The 16,515-nt window shown below is 52.7% G+C and overlaps 6 protein-coding genes across 6 annotated transcripts; 3 read left to right on the top strand and 3 right to left on the bottom strand.

The window, feature by feature from the left end:
- Positions 1-1,894: 1,894 nt before the first annotated feature.
- RHO25_004043 (uncharacterized protein) lies at positions 1,895-4,566 on the top strand (the record flags this gene model as incomplete). The annotated part of the gene is made up of 3 exons (XM_023594978.2): positions 1,895-2,066; positions 2,182-4,366; positions 4,416-4,566. The coding sequence occupies 3 exons, from the start codon at positions 1,895-1,897 to the stop codon at positions 4,564-4,566; spliced, it is 2,508 nt and encodes an 835-aa protein (XP_023456693.1).
- A 1,464-nt stretch (positions 4,567-6,030) lies between these two features.
- RHO25_004044 (uncharacterized protein) lies at positions 6,031-6,485 on the bottom strand (the record flags this gene model as incomplete). The annotated part of the gene is made up of 2 exons (XM_065602510.1): positions 6,031-6,328; positions 6,397-6,485. The coding sequence occupies 2 exons, from the start codon at positions 6,483-6,485 to the stop codon at positions 6,031-6,033; spliced, it is 387 nt and encodes a 128-aa protein (XP_065458582.1).
- A 2,250-nt stretch (positions 6,486-8,735) lies between these two features.
- Positions 8,736-9,954, top strand: RHO25_004045 (uncharacterized protein; the record flags this gene model as incomplete). The annotated part of the gene is made up of 3 exons (XM_065602511.1): positions 8,736-9,446; positions 9,494-9,763; positions 9,817-9,954. 3 exons carry the CDS (start codon positions 8,736-8,738, stop codon positions 9,952-9,954), a joined length of 1,119 nt encoding a protein of 372 aa, XP_065458583.1.
- Positions 9,955-10,421: 467 nt separating this feature from the next.
- RHO25_004046 (uncharacterized protein) lies at positions 10,422-11,300 on the top strand (the record flags this gene model as incomplete). The annotated part of the gene is made up of 2 exons (XM_023594979.2): positions 10,422-11,052; positions 11,110-11,300. 2 exons carry the CDS (start codon positions 10,422-10,424, stop codon positions 11,298-11,300), a joined length of 822 nt encoding a protein of 273 aa, XP_023456695.1.
- Positions 11,301-11,485: 185 nt separating this feature from the next.
- Positions 11,486-12,604, bottom strand: RHO25_004047 (uncharacterized protein; the record flags this gene model as incomplete). The annotated part of the gene is made up of 1 exon (XM_023594981.1): positions 11,486-12,604. One exon carries the CDS (start codon positions 12,602-12,604, stop codon positions 11,486-11,488), a length of 1,119 nt encoding a protein of 372 aa, XP_023456696.1.
- Positions 12,605-13,097: 493 nt separating this feature from the next.
- On the bottom strand, positions 13,098-15,011 carry RHO25_004048 (uncharacterized protein; the record flags this gene model as incomplete). Its single annotated transcript, XM_023594982.2, has 1 exon — positions 13,098-15,011. One exon carries the CDS (start codon positions 15,009-15,011, stop codon positions 13,098-13,100), a length of 1,914 nt encoding a protein of 637 aa, XP_023456701.2.
- Between the last annotated feature and the right edge of the window lie 1,504 nt (positions 15,012-16,515).

The raw sequence follows: 16,515 nt of genomic DNA on the forward strand, positions 1-16,515 counted from the left end.
AGTGCCAAACAAGCCCTGAACGATCGAAGTTCTTTTGTCCCGTGTGGTGGGATCCTGGTAACAATGCGCAAAAGGCGAAGCGAGACGACAAATGAAAATTGAGTATGATGAATCAAATTTTCGCCCGAGAAAGGGGAGATGAAGCCCCGCGCTGCCGCGAAGGTGGGCTGGAGGGGTGAGTGTCGTGAAGAGTGAGGCTGATGACATGCTCGGATGTTCCAGCCTCATCTCGTCGAACGTGTGCAAAGCAAGAAGGGCGCTGATACATGTAATGTACTGGCAGATTGACGACAGACTTACGACACTTATTACCTGGTCATCTCAGATGTCGCTTCTGTCAACCAGCGACAATGGCATTTGTCAACGAGAAGAGTGTTGTCGGTCACGTCGAATCAGGGGTCCGGGTTACGAGTAGCCGAGATTCGATCGATCAAGGAAGGACACCCCATATTGCCTTGTGTTGCACTCGGTGTCTGGCAATGATGGGGATGCATCGGAGTGGCAAATGGGCAGTTTTCTGAACATTGTTAACTCTCTCGAAGGGATGCAGAGTTGTCGACAACAACAGACAATTCCATTATGGTTGCCGCACTGGGCCAAGCTAAACCGGAACACCGGTCAGCTTGCGACCGCGGCAGAGGCCGCCTGCTTGCAATGAGGGGCCATCTTCCCCGAAGCACTAGCAGCAGACGGTGGAACCAGGCTGAAGGCTCCCGGTAACAATGGAGACGATCCCGCGGCAGTCAATTGGGATTCCACCCGTCTCGCCAAATGCGCATCGAATATCCAAACCAGCAAATGATGCAGCGAGCATGCAGAATCAGCAGTGATACAGTGGCTGATGTTTAGACCACGATGACGGATGATGGGCGTACTGCGTATCTGCATATAGCAGATGAAGACGCAGACTCCGGGAACGTGTTTTCAGCCACGCATCGATGGATCGCTGAAAACGACCAAAACGGCGTCCCGGCGATTCTGGTTGGAAAAGGAGGGGCAGCGACGCGGCTCCGCATGACGGTGGGTGGTGCGACGCGCATTTGTTCACGAGTCGGGAGCGGGACTGAATTCGATGAGGAGGGTCGGCCGCACCGCTTGGCTGACTCGAATAGAGATGAGGCTCTGGAGTCGGTGTGAGGCGTAGAGACAGGCGACAGGAAACCACTGCAGCGAAGTGGAGGATGTGGAAGCGGTCAAGCAAGCGGCGCAGCAGGTGAGGCGCGAGCAGCTCTTCCATTGTTCTACAGCACTTGGCCAGCTCACACCTGCTCTGCCACAAGCGCCTCGTGTGCGATGGAAACCGATCACGCGACTCTTGCAGGATTCTGAGGAAGGGCCCGGCGGCGATGAACGAGTATAGTAGATGGCCGTTCGTCCCCAGCTTGCCACGTTGTCGTCGTCAAGGGCGGGCAGCGACGAGCTAGCTAGGTAGAGACAGAGAGCGACGTGTGGTGCTTCTGCAGCTTATAGAATAGGAGCGTGCACCGCGCGTGTGCTGGTTGTGATGCTGAAAGGCGTGCCGGCGGCGGGGCCTCGCCAGCAACGTGCCGAGATCTCGTCTCTCAAGCGTGCGTTCTCCTTTGCCCGCTCCTCACACCCACCAGCCTCCTCCCTCCATCATCAACCCCTCCTTGTCTTGCCGACCTAGCGACAGCAAGTCATCCATCACCGCCATCACCGCCATCACTGCCATCACCACCGCAGTCGAGTAGTGCTTTGCATTGGCGAAGCCTACCGCCCTGAACGCCTGCCACATGCAACAAACACCCATCCATCGCCCTCGACAAATACCACAACCCACCAAGATTTAAACCACACCGAGTCGCTGGCCGCGGAGGGCGCATTCTTCAACACTGCCATCGCCATCCAGCCCCACGCTCCCCCAGCGACAACCATGTCGGCCGTAGCAGGCGTACTGCCCACCGCCTCCGCCCCGACCAACGCCGGGCGCAAGCCATCGACGTCTACGCCCACCGATGTCAAGGAAAAAGAGAAGCGCTACAAATGTCAATTCTGCAATCGCGCCTTTTCGCGCTCAGAGCATCGGTCGCGACATGAGAGGTCCCGTAAGTACACTTTTTGTCGCGTGGTGGGGCAGTCGCAACAGCTGCACGCGACGAGCACTGGCGGGGTCGCGCACCAGGACAGAGCATCCCAAACTAACACGAAGCCAAATCACAGACACCAAAGAGCGACCCTTCAAGTGCATGAAATGCCGCAGCACCTTCGTCCGCCGCGACCTACTCCTCCGCCACGACCGCACCGTCCACGCCAAAGATGGCGGTGTGCCACTCCAGAGCGAAGGAAACAAGCGCAAGAACAAGACTGCATCGCAGCAAAATGACGATGCGAACAAGAACACCGACATGGATGCTACCGACTTCGATCAGTTCACCGATAGCGCCAATGCCCTCGATGTCGAGCAGGCCGCCATGCTGATGACCAACTTCCAGCAAAAGGCCGCCATGTCGGGTCAAGACATCAGTTCCATCACCACAGAGCCACTCATCTCATCGCATGGGCTGCCAACGATGATGGACACCAGCGCGCCTCCCTACCCAGGCTCCATGACGCTGCCACAGATGCAAGGCTGGGATCAAATGCTGCCACAAACCATCAGCACTTCGCAGTTGCCCAAAGCCGCGTCTTCGATCTCATCAGGCGGTGAAGGCTCCCACGACATGCTGCCATTTCCCAATGCCGCCGCAACACTGGGTGCCTCGAACTCGTCACTGCCACCGCTCATGGAACGCACCGAAAGCCAACAAGATGGCCTGCCTTCTTTCAGTGCCTCATCCATGATCGGAGGCCTGTCGCCCAATGGTCCCTTGTCGCCGTTTCCCAACATGATGGGTCCAGTCTCCCCGGTCGACTATCGCAGGTCACCTGGCCCTGCGCAACAGTGCACCATGACAAAGGCTCCACAGGTAGCAGGCGAGGACCAGATGAATTTGCTTATCGAGAACATCCGCCGCTGCGACAGCGAAGATGCGCTTGTGCATACCTTCCGCCTTCCCCAGATGCCCGTGCTCAACCGCTACCTGTCGACCTACTTCAACTTCTTCCATCATCACCTGCCATTCCTCCACCCAGCATCATTCAACCCAGCCACTGTGCCGGCACCATTATTGCTTGCAGTGCTATCCATTGGTGCGCTCTACACTTTCGAGCAGGATCAGGCATACATGCTTCACATCGGCTCGAAAGTGCTTGTGCAGCAATTCTTGCAGAAGAAGGATGACTTCAGCTCACGGAAATGCCCTCTCTGGATGATGCAAGCGTCACTCCTGAACATGAGCTTCGCTAGTTGGAGTGGAGATCCAAAAGGTCTTGAATGGGCATGCTCGATCAAGTCGCTTTTGGCGAACATGGTCGCTGGAAACAGGTACGAGTTGCAAAAGCGCAGCGAGGCACGTGAAGGCCGACAGCCTACCCACGACGAGTGGATCGAGGACGAAGGCTGCCGGCGGACTTACTATGCGGTCTACATCTTCTTTGGCTTGTTGACGCTGACCTATAACCACACGCCTGCGATCAGCTTCAACGAGTTCGACACCCTGGAGTTGCCTTCGTCAGAGACTCTGTGGAACCTGGACCCAGCGGACAATGACAGCTGGATTGAGAGCTTGACGGCATCGACCATCATCACGTTTCGAGAAGCTCACGACGCTCTGTTCCAAGGCGAGACTGCCCGATACAGCGCATTCGCTACTCGTGTGATGATTAACGCATTGTTCCTCGAAGTGTGGTACCACAAGCGTAGCCCGGAAGCTCTCCAGGATGTTGTCACTGAGTACAAGCTGCGACTTGCTCTGGAGACTTGGGAGAAGTCGCTTGAACAGTGCGAACCTGAAACAGTGGTCGTGCAGCTCAGCGCTCCTCACAAGGGCCATCCTCTCATCTTCAACGCAATGGCGATGTATCGCAACACGCGGACCAGGCTCTTGGTCGATCTGAAGGCCATCCAGGAGGCACTTCGCTACCACGACTCATACGAAGTAGCAGCGGCGATGACACACGCGCGAGAGAAGGTCAAGCGAAGCCAGGAGATGCTTACTGTAATCCAGTCGTGCTACGATTGCATCGAGGTCGCGGCATTGCAAGGCATCCGCTGGGTAGCGCGCACATCAGCGACAAATTGGAGCATCGAGCACCCGCTTTGCGGACTCGACTTGATCGTCATCCTCAGTCTATGGCTCTGGCGTGTCGAACACGAGGAAGAGCCTGCGACCGAGGACGAGAAGGCGATGTACCAGAAGTTGCGCTCACTGTTCGACGACGACACAGTTGATGGCTTTGGCCAAAAATTGAGCTCCACGGTGGCTCGACTATGGGGTAGCATGATCGACGAAGTGGTTGTCTGGGGGTGAGTCTCAGGTTGCTTATTGCGTGACCACAAGCTAATTTGTTTCCAGCATCACAAAGCTCATGGGCGAATCCTTCAAATTGCACAGCCAGGCGCTCATCGGATACGAAGACGCCGTCATGGCTGAGCAGCAAAACGGCGGCAGCATCACACCAACGGCTGTGATTGCGCCACACGCGACAGAAGTCACGGCCTACTAATACATACACGAATTTGACGAATGCGTTTTTTGATTCGGGACGGCACTAATAGAACGATACCACGCGCTCCATGCGGCGGCCTATTGTTCGGACTTTGTATTTTCTGCTCAAGTCCCACCGGCGTTCACGGGAAAGGATTACTCTGTAACAGCACACACCTCATCAGCAACCAGGCAGCAAGCAACCGAGCCAGTTCGAGTTCTTTCTTCCGCGACGCGAGAGCATACAGAATGGGAACAGGGCGGACACTGCTTACGCTTTTATTTCTTCTGGGGAAGGTACTCTGGACCTCACACACAACACAAACCATCTTAATAATTGTTGGACCTTTTCTTTGCCCGGCATCACCACCTGGCGGAGGTTCGAAAATGCAATGACACGGCTGGTCCGTGTGAAGAGGCTGGATTCCCGAAACACCTTTGGAGAGCGGCAGCACTTGCACAGTGACCGCCAACTCTCCAACTTTTCTCTCCGAGCGCTGCGCCTTTTTTCATTGGATCGAAATCCATCAGATACCATGTTCGTTTATGCAGCATTGGGGATTCTTTGTTATTTCTGTTTTGCTTTGAGAGATGTGGAGTGTCTGTCGATGATGAATGTCATCTTCAATGCGCTTCCACAGTGGCGCATACTGGGCGAATAGAAGGAGCATAGCGTGGAGAAGAGTTCTTTTTTGCTCATTCTTTGCTGGCTATTTTGTTTGAAGGGTTGTACTATATGTGTGGGTATAACAATTCAGACACAAACTTTGTTCTCGACTCTGATGAGCTTTCTTCATTGCTGATGGTCACCGTAGGAAGGGGAGGAGATGTTGAGGTCTGCATATGAAGTAATGGGGGCTGGGTGCTGGCGGAGGTGTGAAAACGAGTAATGTGAATAGAGTTTCGGGAAATCTCACCTCCACTCGCGCCTGCTGTCTCGACTTCATGTTCTTTTGCTCAACATTCTTCATATATCTATTTTGTCATGAAGTCACCACATTTCCATCGCCATTCGACTTCTCCACGGCTCAACGCTCATCTATCCCACCTGATCCCGCCATAACAAGGCCGAAGATGCCCTATTCCTTGAAACAGTACAATATCCCATCTTTGAAGACCCTCAAGCTCCTCCTCATTCCACACCCGCAAGCTTCGTACGCATATACTCTGGACTCATTTCTGCCGGAAATGTCGGCCTTGTATCATTGACGTTTCGGGTACTGGTGATGCTGAGTGGTTTATTCTGGGCCTCCTCCTCCTCGACTGTGATGTCTCGTGTAATTTCCGTCAATTCGGTCACTTCGATCACGGGCTGCACGCCAACTGTGTGGATCAAAGTTTGTAGCTCGATGACGAAGGCTGTTGCGAATGGTGAGGAGGTTGAAGATGGGGTTGTTGCTAAGAGGTGGAGGTGGATGTTAGCACATTTGCTGAAAGTTGAGTCGTACATCTTCTCTTGTTGTCTTGTCCTGCGGCTTTCATTTCACTCGCCTCCTGCATCCTTCAACTCAACGACATCTACCACCGCCTGTCTTGTTGCCGTCGGCGCAGGCGTCGCTTCTGCTTCAGCGCGTTTATCTTCTTTATGCAGAGTTCCATATCCTATCGCTCCACTTTTGGGTGCGGGCCATTGATCTGGCACAGAGGCGAAGGTCTGAGTGAAGACGACGGGAACGTAGGTTGGTGAGGTTCCGATTGTGGTTTCCATCCAGATTGTTGTTATGGAAGGGGCTTGGGAGATTGCGGGCTCGGCGGCGGGTTGTTGGATTATTGCTCGTGGTCTGTGAGAAAGAGGGGAGAATATTAGTCGGCGATGGAGGATGATAGGATATTCAAGGTGAGGACGCACTCGAAGTCGTTGGTGTTGGGATCTTCGGCTCTACTGAGAGCTGCTAAAGCAAAGATGCTCAAGCAAGATGAGAATTGTGAGGTACGCATTGTTATGTTTGGTTGTTTTATGCTGACTGAGCTGGCAGAAATCGTATCTGTTCGATGGTTTGTTGTGGTGAAGAGACGCCGGAAGAAGTCGAAGCAAGAACCGTCCGACCTTTCGCGACTGGAATGAGGGAAAGAGCAGTGCGCCTTCTGCATCAACGGACATCACGCACACGCAAGTGCTAACGCACTCTTTCCTCTCAAAATGGAGAAGGCTCGAACGCGGCCTGTTGCACAGGGGTGGATCCGCTATCTCGCCTCCAATACGCTGGGATATCTGATTCTTTTTCAACTTCGCAGTCTATTACTACCTGCCGATTATGAACTGCAATTTCATCGAATAGGCATATTTACCAAACTATTCGTACTCCGTACTTCTTCGAATACAATCGTTGCAGGCTCCGAAGACCTTGGATCTGGCTAGGACTTCCACGAAATGTCAACCTCGGACGAATCTAGGAGCAAAGAGAACGATCGACAATCTATGAGATGCGGGCTACTGATATATGGATCTCGATCAAAGGATTCATTGGCATGTCGGCCTAAACAGGGATCAAGAAGGGCCGCATTTGACTACGCGTGACGCGTCAAGCTTTCTTTGACATGAGCTTGGCACTTGCTTCTTGCTTCGTCGCAGGAATGAGCACAACATTCTATGCATGTTTGGACTTTTCACAGCGTCGGCAATTATCTTCTTCGGACGTCGAGTGCTTCTCAATGACAGTCGAATGTGCTCTGCAATTGAGCTCTCGGGACGATGCCGTTTTCATCACCGATGATGATAGGATCCACATGGCTCGGCAGCAAGCAGAGCGTTGCGCTGCAACCGGTTCTGTGCGAGCTCAGGGCCATCCATCAAATCAAAGTACTCCAGACTCCGACCATGCTGATTTCCACGATGCTCGCAGGACTGGGACTTAGACTTTGGCGAAGCTTTCCAAGATATCAAATGCCAGAGCTTTCAGTCTCTTCGTGACTTTTCGTCTTCTCGAACTTCTCGGATGTGCAGAGAAGATGATTTAATATGAACTGTGCAGAGGCACAGTGTGCATCTGTTTGCGTACCAACCACGGACGCACGATGCCGTCGGCCCGGACATGTCACACGACATGGAGACAAACACGCCTGGAGTCCTCGACTTGGCAAGTGGTCGCGTGCTCTCTTACTGGCAATGGTAAAGCTGCAGAATTCGGCCACGTAGCAGACACTGTCAGTCCGTACCGCCATAGCAGATCCTTCCGACCTCGACAGATTGAGCAAGTGGGCGTGCTGCGTTTAAGAGGTCATCCGTACGTTGACATCGACATCTAATTTACAGACGCGATTCCCAATATGGCTTTTTGCAAAAGGCCACCCGATTCGCGCTGCATGTCTCAATGCCTTTTCGAAGCGTGCTTTATACTGCCTTCGATACACTGGTCGCTGTCGGCACTTGCTCGCACAAAACAATCGACCATCCGGGTTGGCGCCAACACAACTTTGCACACCCTTCCTGCTCGCGGCTAGCTTGTTTGCGTCCTTTGAAACTACGACCAGAGATCCCACTGCCCGGTCTTGATTCCGCATCTGATAGGCGAGAGCAGTTTTGCGTCATGCTGTCTGTGCGGCACTGGCTGGCAGACATGGGCGAACATTGTCGATGCCCTGGAAAAAGCGAGGCGAAATGTTTGTGAGTCTCGAGGAGCCTAGAGTTCGTTCTCGTTGCAAAAACCCCAGAACAATCAGATGCCTCGATTGAAGCAGAGATCCCAAATTCGGCGATGGAGTCTTCGATTGCCAGCAGTAAATCTTTCGACAGCGCCTCTTCAAGCCAATTAACAAAGTGCTCATTGGAGCAAGTCCTGAAGCGATCTGAAGAACTGTGTCGGCCGCAAGAAGATGCGGAGACTGCATTTCCGACGCAATCGAATACCAATCTGGCTAGCTGGGCCGGTGAAAATGATGAGGAGAACCCGAGGAATTTCAGAAGCATTACGAAAATGGCGATTGGCATCAACGTCAGTCTGATGAACCTGATAATCTCCTTCGCCGTTAGTGTTGTCAGCTCGATGCTAGGACAAATAGCAGACGACTTTAAGCGACACGATCTAGGGGAAATGCAGCTGGCAGTTACCGTCTACATTGCAGGCCTGGCATTCGGCAACATTGATGAGCCATCAACTCGGTATGCCAATTCGCTGATTACGAGCAGGTCCTGTTTTCTTTGGTCCAGCGTCCGAGTGCTATGGACGCAAGAGGCCTCTTGTGCTGGGCATGACTGGCTTCCTTATGTTCAATTATCTCGTAACAGCGATGGATGGCTTGAGAGCCGCGCTGATCTGCCGATTCTTATCGGCCGCTTGTGGGAGCGCGGCCTATGTTATACCTCCTGGAGTTTTCGTTGATCTGTACGGACCGGTCGGCAGAGCGATCGGGTACCAGATCTTTGCAACAGCGGCATTCATAGGTGGCTCACTTGGACCCGGGGTTGCAGCCTGTATGGTCTCGTCCGGTCTGGATTGGCGCTGGCCACTCTCCCTGGTGAGCATCACTGCTCTTCCAATGATCCTCGCATTCAGCATGACGCCAGAAACGCTAGAGCCGGCTCTACTCCAACAGAAGGCACGCAGATTACGCCTCGCCACAGGAGACTGGAGCTGGCATGCAAAGAGAGATGAGACTCCTGTGAATCTGTCGAACTATCTTGTCAAGCCGTGGAAGATGCTGGTTCAGGAACCAGTGCTTATCGTCGTGACAACGGCTTTCACGATGGACTACTTTATTCAAACCCTGACGTATTCGGAAATACCGATTGCCTTCGGCATGAGGCATTGGGACTATACCGCCGCGTATCTTTCGCTGTGCTTGACATTGCTCGGCTTCGCTTTGGGATGTGTAATTCTGGTTGTTGACACGAATCTGAGATTCCGTAAAAGACATGCCAAAGGTCTGCCAATTGCACCTGAGAGCAGGTTGCCACCGATTGTAAGCTCCTTACAGCCCAAAAGCGGTATTCACGCTAACACCTCTAGATCATCGGGATGGCGTTACTATCGGTCGGTCTACTCTGGTTCGCTTACGGTTGTTCTCAAGAGACGCACTGGCTCCTTCAGGCCGCAGCAGCGATTGTCTTCAGCTGCGGCATGTACATGGTTTGGGTTACCGCCACTGTCTATGTGCAGGACTTGTATGTCTCGCATTCGAATAGTGCGCTGGCAGCTTGTGCATTTGTGAGGTACTCGGTCGGTGCTGCTGCTCCAATGTTGTCTGGTATGCTTCGTGAGAAAGTTGGCCTGAGACGCGTAAGTTGGATACCATGTAAGGTCCAGAAACGAGCTGACGTTCTCGTGCCTAGACTATCACTTTCGTTGGAGCCGTATGTGCCTTTCTCGTACCTCTGCACATCTTGTTCTACTTCTTTGGAAAGAAGATCAGGAGGTTGAGTAGGTTTGCGTTACATGATGCTTACGTGGAGACACCGGGAGCTTTGTAATCCCAATAGGCTTGTCACGCCCTACGTCGAAGCGGGGTATTCTGACTTATGAGTCAGAGGACTACGACAGCACACCAGTATGGGCTCATTGTTGATACTGGATGATAAAGGCACAAGCCTAGGAAGTCGCCGAATGAGCATCCTTCGTACCTTCGGCTTTCGAGCTGAGCAGGGCTTTGGAGACGAGAAGGTCTGAAGTCTTGCGGTCTCTTCAGTTATACGCGAGCGCTTCAATTTCCGGGCGAGTATGGCAAGATTTGTTGCCATGTTCAAGCACTTCGGACGCGTCTTGCATGCTCGTCTTCACTTACCCTCTTTCTCGGCTATTTCTCGGCGCCGGCCAGATGCGGGGCCTGGGCCGCGACTCCACTCCTCTACATACATGCTTGAAGCTAAGGTTCATTGATTTGTAGGACAAACTTCAATGTAAGACGTACACTCTTACACAAACATTAGCATTCGCCAAAATGCCTCCCAAGGACATCACCCAAGAATCTGGACCCCTCCATCTCCTCCGACCATTCCTCCTACTCGGATACTCCGCCTATTACATCATCCCAACAATCCTCCAACTCCTCCTCTCCTTCCAAATCTCCGCCCTCCTCTCCTTCTCCAAATTCAAAGACCACTGGTTCCACAACTTCTGGGCCTTCTTCGGCCCTCGCTCCCGCGAATACGCCGCCCCCGCCGTCCTCCCCCTCCTCGAGCAAAGCGCCACAGGCGTATGTCTCGACATCGGCCCCGGAACAGGCCAATGGCTCTCCGTCTTCGGTCGCGCAAATAACCCGACAATCACCAAAATCTACGGCGTCGAACCGAATCATGAAATGCATAAAGCTCTCCGAGAAAGTGCGGTGAAAGCTGGTCTTGGCGACGTTTATGAAATTATTGGATGTGGGGCGCAGGAATTGAGTACGAAAGGTGGGATTCAAGCTAATTCGATTGATACGATTATTACGGTGCAGAGTTTGTGTTCGATTCCGACGCCGGAGACGATTATTAGGGAGTTGTATCCTTTGTTGAAACCTGGGGGGAAGTGGTTGATGTTTGAGCATGTGAAGACGAAGTATCAGGGTGATTTTGTGGCTTATTGGCAGAGTGTGTCTGATCTTTTCAGATTTGGGACTTTTGATCGCGGTACTGATTCTTCTACAGGAGCAATCAATGTTATCTGGCCACACTTCTTTGGCGGCTGCGATATTTGCCGGCCTACGGATGAGTGGGTGTTGCGGGCTGGCGAGTGGGAGCAAGTCGAACTTCGACCTGGAGCCGGCGAGGGACCATATGATACTGTTCCACATGTCATCGGAACTCTGACGAAGAAGAAATTTGAGAAGCTGAATTAGGTGCAAAAATTTACGAAAGATGTCGCAGGCTATGCCCGGCTCGAGGGACATGAAACGCTCACGAATCTTGAAAGCAAGTTTACGAACTCTCCGCCAAAAAGGTACCTGCAAATGGTCACAATATAGCATTTGGTCTCCATTCTCTGATGATACAAGCTCCTTACAACGGCAGTCGATGCCACTCTTCACTGTACTGGCACAATGTGCAGGTAGACACACCACTGTGGCTTCTCATCTGGAGCCGGGCAATTGAATATGTTGACACGATCGATAGTCTTCACCCCAAGAGCTTGTTTGTGCTGTCCCAACAGCCAAGCAACACCCTGCGCGTTCCCAGCACTCAACGTAGCTAGTGCTTGCAATTCTGTAATCGGGAATGAAACTCCAGGCCATTGCAATCCCATAGTCAGTAAAAAGCACAACGCAAAGTTCCACAGATTTGAAGATATGCTCACCTCTCCAATCTGCCTAATATCCTTCCCACCAGCCGCCATCTTCAAATGCTGCTGTACTTCCTCGACCTCCGAATTCCACCGAAACATATGTTCCAAATTCTTCAAGTTGCCCGTTTGTCGATCGCGGATAAGCTTCTTCCAGCTGAGAAACAACAAATCGCTAACGTGAGACAGTGGCGTTAATGTTCCGCCTTTCTCCAAAACGTAAGGATATTTCGTTGCCATGAATTCGGGATTATAGCTCTGCGAAGCCACAATCGCTCCAGCTGCTAGATTGATATCGGTCGTGTACGTTGCGAATGTTGCAGGATGGAGCATCTTCTTGTTGTCTTCAGGGTCATAGATATCGACTGTGTTGCCTGTGCTGATCTGTGTCCAACCTTTGGTTGGGATTCGCAGGTCTGTAAAGGCTTTGGTTAAACCATACTCTTTTGCGAATTCTGCGCCATCTGGGCGATCGACGAAGGAGGCCCTCCAGCCATACTTGATCATGTCGTCGATGGATTGGTAGATTGATGCCACGACTTCGGCGACGCTGGCTTTCAGCATGCATGTTAGTCTGTAGCCTTTGATTACGGCTCGGCCTTTGGGGTCGGGTCGAGCGCCGGGTTTGCTTAGTTCGGATGGTTGGTAGCCTAGCCAGCCTGGGGTTGCATCATTGCCGTTGTTCACGCGCTTGACAAGTCCATGTGGAGAGTGTGGCTCGGTGGAAGATGTACGATGTACGGCATGTCCATTGACACGCGCAGCTCTTCGGTCAGTATTCAAGAGTATCGTGCTGCTCGTCAATAGAACGATAGCCACCATGGACCAGAAGCGGAGCCTGTTGAGAGTAAACCGTGACGGCATAGTTCGGTTGGCGGGATCAGAACAAGAGGTGTGGGCGTGATGCGTGGTACTGCACTATCACACGGAAAGCCTTGGTACGACAGCAGGATGTTTGTTGTAGCTCTGATGTGCTGATGGGGTTTGGTTCGTACTACGTGCGAATGTGACTCTTATGCTCTGGCCATGACCACGCAGCCGGCACTCATGTGCTCTTTCACACGTGTGATGCCAACAGGCGTGCAGTCTGGTCACTTATTCTCGAGCCACGAGGTGGCGAGCAATCGCTTTTCAAAGCGTGTGCTTCGATCGACTCGAAGCATGGAGAGCACTCGGTTCCTTTCTGGTCGCTCGTGAGCCAGCCTACGAGAGGGTGTGTTTGATAGCATTGGCGGTGTGCAGCTCCTGATGTTGTTGATGAAAGCCAGGAAAATTATGTGAGAGCTCTGATGACTTCTAAAGAGTATTCAGGGCATGTAGGTGGTGTGTGATGGACGACCTCGACGCAAATTTTGCTTCAAACCAGAAGCAGGTCTTCGATTCCCCCATCGCGTTCCATGACTTCTCCCATCATCAGCCCTTGCACATATGACTCTCCGATCAGCTCCCAGCCGTCGTTGCCGTCCGCTTTTCTGACCAAATAAGGTACCTGCGCACCAAACGGAACAAAGATACGATCTCCAACTTTGGCCAAAGGCGGCGTCAGACAGAGGCTCCCATCCCTCGTAATCGCAAATTGTCGCCCGTGGCAAGCTTCCACGAAGCAGTTCACATACGTGAGGACACTTGTGTAGTCCAGATCCTCGAATTTCAGGCCGTATCTTGAGATGATATTGTGAAAACGGAGGGTGAACTCACGATTGTCGACGTCAATGTAGTCCATACAGTAAGCCCAAGCATGAGCTATCACCTTCCAACGCGTATCAGTGACAAGTTTCCGATCAATGCGGCCAGCGATGAGGGTGCGCCAGAGGTCATCGTCGATCATATTATCGTCATTCCACATGTGCAACCGGTGATTATGAACCACCTCAATGGCAGCTCTGCAGTACAGCTTCTTGTAGTACCAGAAAGTCGTGGACCGGACCTCGTCACCAGGTTGGAGACCACCGAAATTGAGAACGCCTGCGCGGCTGAAATGAGAGATCTCATCATTCAGAAGAACACCTCGAATGACCATCGTGCCCTGCTGCTCGCCTGCATACACGACCGCTTCGGTACCGCCAGCTGCATTGAAAGAGTTCTCACTGGTCCATGTATCGGTAAGCAGCAGGCTCTGACATCGCTCATCACGGTCAATCGCCCATGATGGCATCGTGCGCCGGTCTCTGCTGTGTCCTACCCCAGCTGCTGACAGCAGCTGGAGAGCAGAAGTACCGCGAGTCGTCAATAGAAATCGGGATACGCCCGTGAAGATCTCCTCTGGCGCCCTGCCGTAATCCGGTTGAAGTACCTCGACGTCTGCGCAGTCAGATATGCCCAGTAGAGCAAATATCTGGTCGCTGGAGTTACTCGCTCGAAACTTGCTGGTGCAGAGAAGGACAGTTTCGAGTGGTAGAGGCCGCTTTTCGCTCATCCGATTGTATTGCCAGAGCGCAAACATGGTCGTGATATCCTCGAACGTACTCGAGTCTTGGAACCGTTGTTTGCCTGCACTGGAGGACACGCTAAGAAGGTCTCGGCATTGCGGATCGACCATTTGCACAACGGTGGTGACAAAGCTCGGCCAGTCGAAGTAGTAACCGCCATAGTAGAGCTGAACGTTCTGACCAACGGCCACTTCCTGAACGACCCAGACGCGTGTGAAGTATTCGCTCAGGAATAGATTGACCACTGCGTGCCATCTGCGGGACTCTTTCTGGCCTATTGCAAGTTTTCGAAGCTCCCGTGGGTGCCCAGTAGTTATCATCCCGTTCGCCAAGGCCTGCATGAGGGTCGGGACTGCTGCTCTCGCGTACCAGTCGAGGATCGGATAAAGCACGACTCGGGTGGCATTGCGGTAGATGTCTCGCATCATGCGGATCTGGGAGGCTTTTTCGTCAAAGTCTCGCTGGTTAATACAGATGGCATCTATCCATATCGTCTTCCTGTCCCAGCTCGTGCGACAGTTCAGCAGCACTTGTAAAGCCGATTTCGTCACTGCCATGGTACGCCCATCTACCAGTATCTCTTCAGTCAAAGCAGGATCGCCCCATCGATAAGAGACAGCGTCGTATTCCAATGCAGGCGATGGATGTACATGAAGCAGAGAAGCATGAATGGTGCCGCCGATAAGCAATCTTCGGGGCTCAATTTGGAGCAATCGAATCTCTCCAGGTCGTAGTGGCCAATATCTGTACTGAGTGGACGCACGATTTCCTCTGTTCGCTCGTTCCAGTCGTGAGAGCCACTGATCCAAGCGTCGTGGCAGCCAATAGTACAGTACAGCCATCACAAAGCTGGACCAGTGCAGTGATTCAGCCAATACCCGCGAAAACAGGACTACCGGCCACAACAAGAATTGGCTGCCACTCGATATCCATGCAATGTTTTGATCACGTATCCACAAGGCAAGCCATATGCACAGGACAGGAAGTAGCATCCATTGCACGATTCCGAGTGAAAAGCTGAGTGGACCAGCTGAGCGAGTGACTCCCAAAAGAATGAGGGCACTGACGATTGTGCCGTCTCGATGCAGGAGCCAGAGATAGCTTGTGTTGTTCAGAAGACCATCATTTCGAAGGTAGCTTGCCTTGATAGAGCACGCCTGTACACCTTGCAGTATTACACGAAGCGTTGCAAGCCGGTAGTGCTCCGGCCCGAGAACAACATATGCCCAGAAGGCCGTAGCGGAGATGCTGCACCAAGTGACGAGAGCTAAGTTTGACGGAGACCATTCTCTGCATATCGGGAGCGTATGTCCAAAATGGTCCAATACCATGAAAGCGACCGTGATCCAGCTATGTAGGAAGCGATCGATTATCAGAGCGACAGCAAGCGTCCAGATTATCCAGAGGATGTGAAAAGTGCGTCCCTGGAACAACCGCCTTCCCTGCTGGGTGAAAGCCATGTTGATGGCGCTGGATATATGGCATTGTCGTTCGTGTGAATGTTCCGTGTCGCCCTAAAGACGAGTCTGAAGGCACTCGAGTGCACAAGTTCAGCTGAAGCCTCGTGTCAAGGGCTGCGCCACAGCGCCGATTGAGCGCCACGGCATGAATCGGAGCCAATGAAGTGTTGAACCGAAAGCCTTCTTAAGTCGCACGCATTCGGAATTGTAGCTGGCGGCGCAGGCTCTTCATCGATATGGCATGCAGATGTGATTGTGCTTCCGAAGGAGAGTGATGTCTGATGGTCCTCGTCCTGGCTCTTGTGATTTTCCTCGTGTACTGCACGGCCATTGACTATGCCCCGATACCTGCAGACTCCTTTTCAGGCCATGTGTATGCTCTCGTCAGATGAGCAAAGTTCGATTTGAGCCTATGGCGTCGCCTGAGGAGGCTTCTCAGCGGTGTTGATCGGTGGAAGACGCGACGCCTATGAAGTCAGTCACCGACGCGGCCGTCACCTACCGGATCGTGATTTCCAGTCGACCATAGTACAAATGATCGTCGGGAAGCTACTACGTCCATACCGTGAGCGCAGTCGGACCATGCATGACGTCCCGGACGTGATGTCCTGGTCGAAGTTGTGGAGGATAGACAGCTCCTCACGCGACGCGTACGTGACAGAACGCCAAGAAATTTCATTGCCGACTTCACCTGTCCAGCTTCTGTTCTCACAAGCATCAACAGTCATCATCACGAGGAGATGAATCTCTTGTGTGAACACAATACTAGGTGCGAGGGTCCTGGCTTGATAGAGCTCAGAGATTGTAGCTCCTTGAGCGAACTCAGGCTCACCACTCGATTTGCCCGCCGCGAGCACACGCTGCGAGACGCCTGGTCTCAACGGTC

This window comes from Cercospora beticola, chromosome 3 (assembly GCF_033473495.1).
Source record: "Cercospora beticola chromosome 3, complete sequence".
Taxonomy (NCBI): domain Eukaryota; kingdom Fungi; phylum Ascomycota; class Dothideomycetes; order Mycosphaerellales; family Mycosphaerellaceae; genus Cercospora; species Cercospora beticola.